This window comes from Diospyros lotus, chromosome 14, assembly GCF_014633365.1.
Source record: "Diospyros lotus cultivar Yz01 chromosome 14, ASM1463336v1, whole genome shotgun sequence".
Lineage (NCBI taxonomy): Eukaryota > Viridiplantae > Streptophyta > Magnoliopsida > Ericales > Ebenaceae > Diospyros > Diospyros lotus.
The window spans coordinates 32,268,326-32,283,181 of record NC_068351.1 but is presented as its reverse complement, the minus strand read 5'-3'; the positions used below and the strand labels follow the sequence as shown (position 1 = coordinate 32,283,181).

The window sequence follows — 14,856 nt, the reverse complement described above, 5'->3', positions numbered from 1 at the left end:
TTTTCTCTTACCTCAAATTCTGGTCTCTTTACTCGCCCATGCTCGTCAACCCACATTTTTATTCGAGAGTCTTCGGAGTAAGCTTGCCGTATCTGATCCATTAATTCTGGTTGTAGCGTGAGACTAGCTGCGTAGGCTGAGTTTCCTTGGGAAGCTACTCCTACTGTCATCAGGCTGAATGCTTCAACTAGCTTCCATTCTGCTACCATCATTCCAGCTACACAAGCGGTTTCTTTTTTGCTTAGGGCATCTGCCACAATGTTAGCTTTATTGGGATGGTATTGAATAGTACAGTCATAATCTTTTAACAATTCCATCCATCTCCGTTGCCTCATATTTAACTCTTTCTGTGAGAAGACGTATTGTAGGCTCTTATGGTCAGTAAAAATTTCAAACTTCTCGCCATACAAATAATGTCTCCAAATCTTTAAGGAAAATACTACTGTAGCCAATTCCAAATCATGAGTCGGGTAGTTTCTCTCATGGTTCTTTAGCTGTCGAGATCCATAGGCAATGACTCTACCATGCTGCATTAGCACACACCCCAACCCATTTCTTGAGGCGTTAGTGTATACCATGAAACCTCATGCTCCATTTGGCATAGCTAGTACTGGAGCGGTTGTCAGCTTAGTCTTAAGTTTTTGAAAACTTTCTTCGCACCGTTTATTCCAGTCAAACTTTACCCCCTTCTGAGTTAACTTGGTGAGGGGTGACGCAATTTTTGAAAACCCTTCCACAAACTTTCTATAGTACCCTGCCAGTCCTAGAAAACTTTTAACCTCAGTAACTGACTGGGGTTGCTTCCAATTTGTCATAGCCGCTATCTTGACTGGGTCGACCGATATTCCTTCGGCCGATACAACATGCCCTAAAAATGCCACCTGGTATAACCAAAATTCACATTTTGAGAATTTGGCATACAACTTGTGTTCTTGCAATGTTTGCAATATTATCCTTAAATGTGATTCGTGCTCTTCTTCTGAGGGAGAATATATCAGTATGTCATCTATAAACACGATCATGAACTTGTCCAAGAATGGCCTGAAAACCCGATTCATAGTGTCCATAAAAGCTGCTGGGGCATTGGTTAGTTCGAACGGCATCACCAGAAATTCATAGTGCCCATATCGAGAGCGAAAAGCTGTCTTAGGCACGTCTTCTGCTTTGATCCTTAATTGATAATACCCCGATCTTAGGTCAATCTTGGAGAAGACCTTGGCTCCTTGTAATTAATCGAACAACTCCTCGATTCTGGGGAGTGGGTACTTATTCTTGACCGTTATCTTGTTTAACTGTCGATAGTCGATACACATTCTCAGGCTCCCATCCTTTTTCTTAACAAAGAGTACTGGTGCTCCCCATGGTGACATACTTGGCCTTATGAATCCTTTGTCGAGCAACTCTTGTAATTGGGTCTTTAGTTCCCTTAACTCTGCAGGGGCCATTTTGTACGGGGGTATCGAAATCGGTCCTGCCCCTGGCACGATTTCTATTGCAAACTTAATCTCTCGCTTAGGTGGCAATCCAGGCAATTCGTCAGGAAACACATCCCTGAATTCTCTGACGATTCGTACTTCCTCGATCTTTAATGGCTCCGTGCCTTTCTCTAGGACATAAGACAGGTATCCTCGTGCTCCTTGTCGTAATAATTTCTCAGCCTTTAGAGCCGAGATCCACCTCCGATTACTTGCCCTCTTTTGCCCTTGAAACTTAACGTTCAAGTCCCTGCTCCTAAGACAGACTGTTTTAGCTTTACAGTCCAATATCGCTTTGTGCTTGGTAAGGAAGTCCATTCCTAGGATCACGTCAAAATCTTGAAATTCCAAAAGGATTAGATCCACCAGGAACTCAACCTCTTCTATTCGGATCTTTCTATTTTTGTATCCTGAAGAAGTTTCTAGAGACTTCCCCATTGGGGTTGCGACAATCATATGACAATTCAAATTTTCTGGTTTGTCTCCTAATACTTTAGTAAATGCATGCGAAATAAATGAGTGACTTGCACCTGAATCTATTAATGCATGCATGGGGATACCAGATAATAGCATGGTACCTTCAATTACGGCTGGGTCTTCTGCCGTATCTTGCCGTGTCAGATGAAACACCCGGTCTTGCTGAACTCTAGCATTTCCAGTCGTCCCTTGAGGTTGACGTGCCAGTCGCGGCTTGGGACAGTCCTTTGCATAATGACCAGTCTGCTGGCAGTTGTAACAAGTGATTCCCTTCTTTGGGCAATCCTGATTGAGATGTCCCATTTCTCCACAGTTGTAACAACCCTTTGTTCCAAGCCGGCACGGCCTCCCAGGGTGTTGCTTCTGGCATTTGGTGCATGGAATGCTAGGCTTGAATTTGGCTTCTGAAGTTCCAGCTTCTTACTTGCTTTATAACTGCTTCCTTGGCGACTTTCCTCTTGAATAGCTTCGATTCGGCTTAGGTTGGCCTCAGTGGTAAAAGCTTGCAGCACCACTTCTGAATAGGACTAAGTATTTATACTACTCAACGCCCTCTGAAGTTTCAGATTCAGCCCTCGCAAAAACTTTTGAGCCTTAATCCTTTCGTCTCTTTCATAAATAGGCATATACCGGATCAAGCGGCTAAAAGCATCTTCATACTGTGCGACAGTCATGTCTCCGATCTGTTTTAACTCCATGAATTCTCTTTTCTTTTTCATCCTCAAATTCAAGGGAAAGTACTTTTCATTAAAGAGCTCATTAAATCGCTCCCAAGTGATGTAGGGTGCCCTGGCCCGAGGGGTCATTGCCCTCTTGACTCCCTTCCACCACCTATCCGCTTCATCTTGCAGCATGAAGGTGGCACAATTGACCTTCTCTTCTTCTCTGCAGTGCAGGTGGTCCAGTAGCTTCTCTGTTTGCTCAATCCAAAATTCCCCTTCGCTGGGGTCCGCATCAAGTTTCCCTTGAAAAATGAGAGGGTTCTACCGACGATAAAGATTGAGCATGCTGACCGCATGGTTGTCTCGGGAGTGAGTTTCTTGCATGAATCCCACCACACTTCCCAAAATTCGCTCCATCTGATCCAGCCGACTACTCCCGGCCTCCTGGCTGGAGTTGCCTTCCAGATGTTCACTTGTGTTTCCTTGCTGGTTGGGCGTCCTAGGCCCTACTGCTAATCTCCTTTGTGTATTCACCATCTGTAAAGAAAGTAACATTCCGGATTAGATAACAGGGTCTTGCCATCCGATAAGATAGATTCTTCATTAATTCTGTAGATATTACACATTCAGTTGCAAAATGCCATAGATACTACTTAGGTCACATAGATCTTAGACACTATACGAGTCACATAGATAGTTAGGATATGTTTCGTAAAATCTACTTTGGTCTTGATGACCTCCAAATCCAATCGTTCTTCTCATCCTCAGATTCGTATGGAGGTGCCTCGGGGTCGTTCATCATCACTTCTATCTCTTCCTCGTCTTCAGAATCGGTATCTTCAAGCTCGAAAAGGTCATCTTCAGCCCAGAATATGGGTATGTCTTCTTCTTCCTCTACTTCAATTGGATCTGCCACCTCTTCAGGCTCGATCGGGTTCTCTATATCTGCTGCCTCTTCTTCTTCGAGCGGGTCCTCCATCTCTTCATCGGGCTCATCTACTAGCACTGGCTCGTATAATTCTACTAGAAGCTCGCGAATCCGTGCGCAATAAAGTTGAAACTCAGGAAATTGCTCTCCTTGCCGCACCCAATCTGCTAATTCTTGCAGATCTTCCTCCAAAACACCGACCATCATGTCAATCTGAAGTTAAACCAGGTCGGGCCAAAATCGATAACTGGGTGGTACATCATCAAGGATTTCTTCCATCTGAACTAAGTGCTCCATGATACCTTCGTTCAGTAGCGGGACTCGATTTTTCAGACGGTGTGCCCAATGGTCGACTAAGATTTGCTCTGAAAAATTTTCAGCCATCCTGTCACCACAACCCCCGTTAGTACCCCTAACTAACCCCATATCGGTACAAGTTTTCCTCCCTGGTATTCTACTTGGTTTAGGCTCTGATACCAACTGTAACAGCCCGCCTTCTCGGGCGTGTTATGCCTCAGGAAATTAGGTCTTTTTTTTTTTTTTTTAATTTCCCTAAGATCGTGTCTAGTGCTAGATGAGATATTTATACTAGAAAAATAAATACAAGCGGAAGCTGAATCGAACCTGCTCATGGCAACATGTATAATAATAATGGTACATGGCATTTATTACAAGTTAACATATGAGCATTTGATGATAATTACAATGTACACAATTTTAAATAAAATATCCATATTACAACGTAACTTGGTATATGTAATCGCATCTCGATGTCTCATATCCCTACTCATCACCAATCTCGGAATCATCTCTGCAAGTCCCGGCTGGAACGTTGAATGTTCCAAGGAAAAACCTAAGTTAGATGATGAACCATCTAAATAAGGGTACCAAATGCAATGTCTTTCATCGTAGGTGTCAACTGCACCCCTCATGCTGCCTATCATTTTAGCGGCCACCTCTTTCGAAGCCGGGGTGTATGGGTGCACCCTTGATAAGACAGCGGTGCCAGTTCGTACTCCCTACGGCCTCATATGCGTGTGATCAATAGTATCAACGTGTAATTATGCATTTCATAATCATGCCATTGATGCAGTCTACGTGATGATTTCATATCATTGCATGCCAATATGATAAAACATTCACGAAATTTACATTTATGATTGTACTAAGTTTAAGCGGTAGACTTACTGCTAATTCGTCTCGAAAAGCATGCCGAGCAGCTATTCCTTAATCTCCTTGCTCACAAGGACTCCTACAGCGTAAATTTATTTTTAGAACACCATTGACTAGTTTTCATAATTTCTTCCATTTTTTTTCTTTTGTTTCTAAGCTTTATCTTTTCGAAACTACATAATAATTATCTAGACTTCATAAAAATTTAATCTCTTTTTACTAATATTCCTTAAGTAATATTTCTAGTATTCTTAAATTTTCATGGAATTTTTCAACTTAAATTCCTATTTTTCCCTTATTTCATAATAGCTAAATATGTAATTATTACATAATAATTACCTAATCTTTCATTTTATTCAATTTCTATTTACTAATATTTCTTAAATAATACTTCTAATATCCTGAAATTTTCTTGGAATTTTCAGAATTAAAAATCTTATTTTTCTCTATTTTCATAATAGAAAAATCTACTTAATAATTAATAAATTTAGCATTTCCAAAAAATTTCTTCACCAATAAATCATAAACAACATTTCAGATTTAATAAAAATTTTCCAAAATTTTATTTCTTTTATTTATATTTTTCTTTTATTTTTTTTTCCTTTTTCTATTATTTTGACGGGCACGTGGGCTGCATGCGCCGTCTTCCTACTCGCGGGCGCGTGCAGCCATGCGCCCGTGCTGGATCATCTTCTCCGGCGGCCCCTCTGGGCTTCAAAGCTTTGAATGAAGCTTCCCTCCCCCTTCATTTCGACCTCCCGAACCCAAATATAACAATAAAAACTGAAAAAAAATATTAAAAATACCTCAAATCATCGATTAAAGCCTCGGTTCCGGCGAGATCGCGACTTTCCGACGATGCTTGGGTCTTCCTCTTCACTGCTTCGTTAGCCACCAAACTTAGCAGAAATGCTACCCACAACTTGAAGATCAAAACCCTACTCCCAAATCTCTCAAACTCTCTCCCAATCGACTGATATAAGCCTCGCAACTTTCGGATGAAATGGGCAGTCTTGGAGCAGCTATTTATAGCACGATTTCGACGTGCCTTGCCTCACCATCGTCGGTCGCGTGTCCTAGAGGCCATTCCGATGTCATTTCGGCATTTAATGACCCCCCTTGCCTTGAAACCCATTTGCAGGCGCGGCCATGCACTGGCCGCGCGCTGCTTTTGCAAAATCCGGATTTTCTTGATTTGATTTTTCTTTTATATATATATATACTATATATACCCACGACATACATACATACATGCATGTATTTATATATACTTATTATATATATATATTTACTATATATATACCCACGATATACATACATGCATATATATACTTATTTTTGCATATATAGTTTTTGTCATAAATCATATTATTTCATTTACATATTTGTATATTTATTTATATTTTACATATTGACATACTTACACATAGTAAGCACACTTTAATTATACATCATATCAAGCTAATTTAAATATATCATATAAGCATCATCTAAATAAAACATAACTAAGTATAGTATTAATTTTTATTCATAATAACTTAGGGTATTACAGATGGAATGTTTAGGACTTTAGATAATGTGAAATTTGTACCTAATCATAGAAGAAATCTTATTTCCCTAGGCATGTTAGATTCAAATGGAAGGTTTTATGAGTCTAAAAATGGTATCCTTAGGGTGATGAAAGGATCCATGGTAGTTCTTAAAGGAATCCTTAAGCAAGGGCTATATGTTTTGCAAGCAGACACTATCTCTGGGAACGTTGCAGTTTCAGTTACAGAAAATGATGACATTGCATTATGGCATATGAGGCTAGGTCACATAGGAATGAAAGGTGCATAAAAATTAATTAAACAAGACATCCTAGATCCTAAAAGGATTAATGATTTAAATTTCTGTGAGACATGTGTCATGGGCAAGTCTCACAGATTGCAGTTTGCACAGGCAAAACATAAGTCTAAGGGTGTCCTAGAGTATATTCATTCTGATTTTTGGGGATGTTCCCAAGTTCCTAGTTCCTTATTAGGTGCCCAGTATTTCATTTCTTTAATATATGACTATTCTAGGAAGGTATGGGTTTATTTCCTTAAGCACAAAAATGAAGTCTTTGCAAACTTTAAGGAATGGAAGACCTTTGTAGAACATCAAACATGGAAGAAAATAAAGACTTTAAGAACAAATAATGGATTGGAATTCTACAATCATGAATTTATAAATTTTTGCAAACAAGTAGGTATTGCAAGGTATAGAACTTGCAGTGAGACACCTCAGCAAAATGGTATTGCTGAGAGGATGAATTTTGAATAAGATAAGATGTCTATTAAAGGACTCTAATTTACCTAAGAAATTTTAGACTAAAGCAGTGTCAATTGCTTGCTACCAAATAAATAAATCCCCTTTCTCTACCATAAACTTTAGGACTCTAGAATATCTATGGAGTGGGAAATTACCTTCATTAGACCACCTTAGACTGTTTGGATGTATTGCATATGTCCATAAGAAAGAAGGGAATCTAAACCCTAGAGCCAAAAAGGTTGTATTCCTAGGATACCCTCAAGGGAGAAAAGGATATAAGCTATGGATGATCGAAGATAAGAAGCTAGTTATTAGTCGGGATGTAATATTCAAGGAAATAGAATACTATATGCCAGATAAGGTGGAAATTATTAAGGCAGATCAAACCATTTTTTTTTTTTTTTTTGGTTTGAGGTGGAAAGGGATAACACTAATTGTAACACCCCACTTCCACGGGCATGTTATAACTTAGAAAATTTTGACTATATATTTTTTTTAATAACTCGTCATGATATAATTTCAAAATTTCCCTACTACTTGCCTATCATTAGCTTTCTTACTCTATATATGTTAGGCTAGGTAATCATTAATAGCAGAAGCAAGAATCGAACTTCAACATACCTCAAACATTAATAATATTACATGATCGCCTCAACGAAATTAGTAACACAAGATTATTCGATAATAGTACTTAAGTCTTTCAACATAACATGAAACATGACATAAGTTTTTTTTTTTTTTCCCAACATAACTTGAAAACATAACATATCATAACTTAAAACATAACATAGCACGATTAATACATGATCGGGTCCTTATACAGGAACAAAATGTTGAAGTTAACTTCATAATGCCTTGCGTCTTTACAATTCATCCGCTTCTATATCTTCGCTGCAAACCTCATCTGGAACGTTTGAATGTTCCAGGGGCAAGACCCACATTAGATGATAAATCATCTAAGTAAGAGTACATCATAATGCATATGTATGAATGCAATGCACATAACATCATAACTCTCATATTTGGGTCGAATGCACCTTAAGATTACTCGCCATTTGTACAGTCTCCCTGCCAGACCAGGGTGTATGGGTGCACCATTGGCAAAAGCAACGGCGTCAGTACCTAATCTCAAACCCATGCAACGTACGACCGTGAATCTCATTATGCTCATATGTATACTTTGTCATCAATACATGTAAATGCAATCCACATGACATGTTCACATCAAGACATGACAACATGATGGAAATATTTACATAAAATCAAGTTTTGGTGGAACCACTTACAAGCCATTTTCATAAACTAAATCCAGTTGAATAGTACCACTTACTTTACAAAAAGATAATTTTGCTCCTAGCATAATTTTACCTCAAAATTCGCGTCGGACTTCCAATCGTACTCAATTATAAACTTTGTTGTACCCTGGGCATCATAATTATTTAAAAAAATCAAATTTCTAATTTTCTCTAATTTTCCTAATTTCTCCCATTTCCTCTTATTATTTCCTCAAGATTATGAAATAAATACTTTCTCATAAAATTTTCTCAATTTCTCTTTTTAATAATTCCTAAAGTAATATTCCTAAGCCCCAAAAATTTCCTAATAATTTTTAGAATCCATGTTCTATTTATTTCTCATTTCCTTTTTGATTTTCAAGCATCTATTACCTCAAAAAATTCATAATAAATACCAATCATGCATTTATCTTCCAATTTCATCATCAAAAATTCTAAAATATGATTATCATATTTTTGAAATTTTTGAAGAAATTTTTGAAGATAACTCAAAATCTCACGAAGCGATTCGGTATTCTTCAAAATTGCGATGAAATCTCGATTTGCGTATCCAACAACGCCTTCTGCCACAAATTTTCACACAAACTACTAAACCTAGCCGATAAAATTTTTCTAGAAATTTTTTGGTATTTTTTTCTCTCTATTTTTTTTTCTTTCTCTTTTTCAAATCTCTCTCTCACTCTCAAATCTTTTTTTTTCTTACAACCTTTCTCTTTCTAATCTAAGTTCTCAAACCTTCCAAGTTTTCTCTATTTATAGAGGGTTGAGTTAAGTTTAGCATAATTGTAGTGACTCACTATCTTTAATTATTTTGTCACATTTCTTAATTATTTTTCACTAAATCTCACTCATAATCTTTAATTATTTATCCACACCCTAGTTTTTCTCCCACATTTCTCAATTATTTCACCCATTATCTTTGATTATTTGTCCACACCTCACTTTGTCTCCCACATTTCTCAATTATTTCATTCATCATCTTTAATTATTTTGTCATCTTTCTTAATTATTTTTAACTAAATATCACTCATAATATTTAATTATTTGTCCACACCCTACTTTGTCTCCCACATTTCTCAATTATTTCACCCATCATCTTTAATTATTTTTCACTAAATCTTCTTTTGAATAGATTATTCTTTCATTTAGTTTATTAATTTTAAGCACACTTTCTTACCCTACTGACTTTAAGCCCATTTGTTTAGCCTTTACCTTTTTTTTTTCTACTTAGCCCACTAACTCTAAACAGGGGCGGAGCCAGGAATATTTTTTAGTGAGGGCAAAATTTATTAAGGAAAAAAATAAAGATAATAATATAATAATATAAATGTATAAAAAAATTAACATAATTTAATCAATACCTTAATTTTAAAAATGAAAAAAAAATTACCCTTTTGAGACAAAAATTGGTGAGGCTTATTGCTCATTGATTAAGCGAGAGGGAGAGAAAGTTGGAGTTGGATAGGCAGGCATCGATCAACCAGCCAACGTCCAGCTCTAGCGAGCGATCAGCGACGGAGGGCCGGAGCTCTGAGGGGAAAGCCGGCTAGTGATGGAGCCAGAGGCCCTAAAAGAGGCAACAACTAGTAAGTAAGAGCAACTGACGGTGATGGACTGAGCGAGGCGAACGAGAGCGGCTGTAGACCGAGGAGGCGAGGGGAGGGCGAGCGGAGCGAGTCAGCGACCTCACCTCAGCGATGGTCGGATGGTTCGAGTCACCGGACGGAGGTCAGAGTGAGTGAGAGCGACAGAGAGGAAGCCCGCAGCCGGCAGCGAGCGAGAGGGAGAAAGGGAGAAGGGCAGGGGCCAGGAGAGGCAGGTTGCGGGAGCTTGAGCGAGAGAGAGATTGAGGGAGGGTTTTAGATTTTATACCCGAGCCTTAGTGTAGGCCAAAATCAATGGCGGGCCAAGGCCCTCACTGGGCCTACATTGGCTTTGCTCCTGACTCTAAACCCATTTACTTAACCTTTCTTTTCTTTCTTTTTTTTAACTTAGTCCACTAACTCTTAGCCCATTTACTTAACCTTTCCTTTTTCAACTTAGCCCACTATCTCTAAACTCATTAGTTTTTTTTTTCAATTATAATCCCTAATGGATGCCAAAAATATTTTAAATACAAAAAATTAATTATTATTATTCTCAAAATATTAGGATATTACACTAATGATAGGTTTGAGGAGTCTAACCTAGAAAACTCTTAGCCTTCTAGCTCTCCTGAAAATGCTGAACCAGAAACATAAATTGAAGAGAATCAGGGTTTAGCTAAATCTCTCCCTAATTTAAATGATTATATTCTAACCAAGGATAGGATAAGGAGAGAAATTAAACCACCTGCAAGGTTGCCCATGCAGATGTTATTGCCTATGCTTTAAATGTAGGTGATTCTATAGAGCATGATGAACATGTTAGCTATCAGGATGCTTGTTCAAGCAAAGATAAAACTAATTGGTTAAAGGCAATGAAAGAATAGATGAAATCTCTTGAAAAGAACAATACCTAGATACTTGTAGATAAATCTAAAGATCAAAAGGTTATAGGCTGCAAATGGATACACAAACGGAAGCCAAGTATACCAGGTGTAGAACCAACCAGATTTAAGGCAATGGTAGTAGCTAAGGGGTATTTCAAAGGAGAAGGCATATACTACCATGAAGTGTTCTCCCCAGTAGTAAAGCATTCCTTAATGAGACTAGTCTTAGCCCTAGTAGCTTTACATGACTTAGAGCATGAATAATTAGATGTCAAGACTACCTTTCTACATAGAAACCTAGAAGAGAGGATATATATGGATTAACTTGTAGGTTTTATAGAAAAAGGGAAAGAGAATAAAGTCTTCTTGTTACAAAGGTCTTTGTATGGCCTTAAGTAGTCTGCTAGATATTGGTATAGGAGGTTTGATAAGTTTATACTCAAAGAAAATTACATAAGATGTAATTTTGACCATTGTGTCTATTTTAAGCAGCTTAAGGAAAAAATATACATATATCTTTTGATTTATGTTGATGACATGCTTATAACATGTAAAGAAAAGAGAGAAATAAGTAAATTGATTCAAGCCCTTAAATCAAAATTTGAGATGAAAAGCCTTGGTGAAGCCAAACATATATTAGAGATTAATATTAAAAGAGATAGGAACAAAGGCACCCTAACTCTATCTCAATCCGGCTACCTAAAGAAGGTAGTAAACCTATTTGAAATGCAAGATTGTAAATTAGTCTCTACCCTAATTCCTCCCCATTTTAAGTTTTATGTTGTAAAAGATAAATTACCTAAGCAAGAATATAAATACATAAAGAAGGTTCCCTACTCTAATGTAGTGGGAAGCCTAATGTATGCTATGATAGGAACCAGACCTGATATAGCCTATGGAGTTAGTCTAGTAAGTAGATTCATGAGCAATCCATGTAAAAAACATTGGACAATTGTTAAGTGAATTTTTATGTATCTAAAGGGCCTTTGGATAGGGGTTTAGTGTTCAGTTCTAACACTGAAAATTCCTACTGTATTCAGGGTTATTGTGACTCTAATTTTGTAGCTGATTTAGATAAGAGAAGATCCTTGTCTGGATATGTTTTCACCATAGGTGGAAATATGGTAAGCTAAAAATCAAATCTTCAGCATATAATGCCTTTATCAACCATTGAGGCAGAATATGTTGTCTTAACAGAAGCTATGAAAGAGGCAATTTGGTTGTAGGGAATAGTTAAAGAATTAGGTCTAGGTAACCAAATCCCTAGGGTATTTTGTGATTCACAAAGTGTCATTCGTCTCTCTAAGAACAGTGCGTTTCATGAGAAAACCAAGCACATAGATGTGTATCTTCACTTTATTAGGGATATTATATCTAAAGGACATATTAAGGTGGAAAAGATTTCTACAAAAATCAATCCAGCAGATATGTTAACTAAGTCTATTCCTATAGCAAAATTTGAACAAGGCTTAGATTTGCTCAATGTTCTTTCAACGTAGTTGTGAAGACTTGCAAAGATCTTTAGTTAAAAATCCACTATTTAATCCATTCTTGAATCAATGTGGAATTTGTTAAATAATGTGATTCAAAATGCATTAAAATGTTTTATCATTTATACTTTTATGTATAATCTGGTTGCATTTCTTTTATATGAAAAATCTGGTTGCATTTCTTTTATATGAAATTGGGTTACATTTAACTTTCATGTAAGTGCAATTTGAATGAGTATATATATATATATATATATAATTTGCTGATTAATAATGTGGGCTAATAACCATTGGGCCATAATCTGTCATGAGCCAAGCCCATATTCAGATGGCCCATGCATGTTATTCACTGGCCTAACTCAGTCCCTTGCTACTATATAAGGGCTCTTTCATGCCCTAATTGTCAGATTGCTTACTCTCTCATTTTTGAAACTCTATTTCAGCGCTTAAAGAGAAACCCTCTCTTGTGAATCCTTCTCTTGATCAATCAATTTTTTGTTTTTGTGGTAAGATCACTTGGTAAGGTTGTATTGTGTAATCTCTAAACTGAAAGAATAGATACACGACTTGATCTTAAGATTGGTCGGATAGATATTGCGCTTGTTCTTGTATTTTGTATTATGTTTCAGTTTAATATTTGCTACTGTTTATTCTTGTTGTGATCTTGTAATTCGATTGTAATTTTGAAATATTAGTGGATTGACTAAGGGTGATAAGTCTCTGCCGTGAGTAAAATCTTTTTCAATTCCAAACACGTAAATGCCATGTTCTTGTGTTCTTTTAATTTTTGTTTTACCTTTAGTGATTTAATCTTGATCTTGTGGTTTGGCTGAGGTTTAGGTTGAATAAAAACCGACAATTGTTAACCCATTTTTCATATCCCTCGTCGGCAACCCACGTCTGGCCTTATCAACGAATTTGCAGATGAAGGCCTCATCAACGTTGTGGATGGTAGACTTCCCAACAAATTTGCAGATGGCATTGAGGGTTTATACAGTACTTGTAATTTATGCTCGCCCAACTACCAACTGAGGGCGTGTTTGTTCCAAAATCAAAAGTTGAGGGATATGATAAATTTAGTCCAAAGTTAAGGGGGCCAAATGACTTTTGAGGCAAAGTTTGAGGGCATATTTATGCCTTTTGTCATAAACAAACTATTACACTTTAAAGACTTAGAGTTAATTTGACTATTATACTTTCTAAAGTATCAAATAAGTTTTTTTTCCAAATTCAAGCCCACCTTATTCATTATTATTGATGTCTTTTTAATATTATTCTATAGTGTTTTAATTATATTAATAATATCAATTTTATTGTTAATTAAAATAATATTGCACAATTACACTTTATATCTTCTCAAACACGATATCTAAATAACTTCAAAATTTAAAGTTAACCATATTAAAAATATAATAATTTTTTTAATTTTAAAATTAAAATATAATAACTTATTTGATAACTATTGTTGTTGTTTGAGTATAACAATTAAAATATATCTTGTGGGAGAAGCTCTGAGAGTCGGTAAAACCTGATGGGGAACAAGGCTTGTATGAGAGAAAGTTGTTTGGGAGAATTGAAGTTGGTCTCAAAGAAGACCTACAAGGCAAAAAATAGGTCACAAGGCACGAGAACACTTTTCCCGTTCAGGCTTTCTGATGCTTAAGATAAAAGAGACCATAGTGAAATCTGGATGCAATGGAATTATATAGAAGTGTGTTGTAGGATGCAGAGGAGAGTTGTTCGGGATAGAGGTGCTTCTTCAAAAGAGCTTGTGTAGTCGGTGTTCCTGAAATTGAAGGTCGGGAAGAAAAATAAAAAAAAATTGCTCAAATATGAAGGGTTAAGAGTTATTTATATAATCTTGATTAATAAGTGGGATACGTGACACGCACGCACGTATGGGGTGTAATGTCCTTTCGAATGAGATATAGTGTTGTTGAATAACCCATTCTCTAAAAAAAAAACTTACCGAGATACATATTCTCTCAAGGATAATGGATTTTTCAAGAGAACTCCTCCCTAGTAGACAGAACACTTGCAAATATAAAATATTATAATTTTGAAAACAAGGATTTAGAGTTGTTGAAGGGAAAATGTTATATTCATAAATAATTTTCACATATTCACGTGATATCATAAAATTTAGGCTTAATACATCTTAAAGTTCCTCAACTATTACAAAATATGACATTGAGTCCCTCACTTAAAAAACCTCAAGATTCGATATTTAAACAATTAAAAAGATACATTTTTAGTCCTTACCATTTACATCCGTTTATGTGTGACATCACGCACCGTTTAAGGCGCGTGACATAATTTAATCTCAGTGAAATATATATATATATATACACACAATTGCAGCCACTTTCCCCCATGAATGCTTCCAACACGGCCCTGCGCCTGCAACTTTAATCACATCATCATTCCCCTAGGCAACACACTCCCAAAAAGATCGCTAGAAACCACCAGATTCTCAAGCAAACCAAGCAACAAAAACAATCTAATTGAGTCCACGAAGCTATAATCTGAGATGGGTTTCTTTCTTCTGTTTTTGAGGTTAATGGGTGGTCTGAAATCTGAACGAGAAAGGCAAC

General features: G+C 36.7%; 1 protein-coding gene across 1 annotated transcript; it reads right to left on the bottom strand.

The window, feature by feature from the left end:
* Positions 1–584: 584 nt before the first annotated feature.
* On the bottom strand, positions 585–1,103 carry LOC127791012 (uncharacterized mitochondrial protein AtMg00860-like). Its single transcript, XM_052320746.1, has one exon. The coding sequence runs from the start codon at positions 1,101–1,103 to the stop codon at positions 585–587; it is 519 nt and encodes a 172-aa protein (XP_052176706.1).
* Positions 1,104–14,856: the final 13,753 nt, after the last annotated feature.

Bases quoted from the DNA above. Each gene is read 5' to 3' on its own strand.
- LOC127791012 (XM_052320746.1), bottom strand. From the start codon at position 1,103: ATGCCGTTCGAACTAACCAATGCCCCAGCAGCTTTTATGGACACTATG.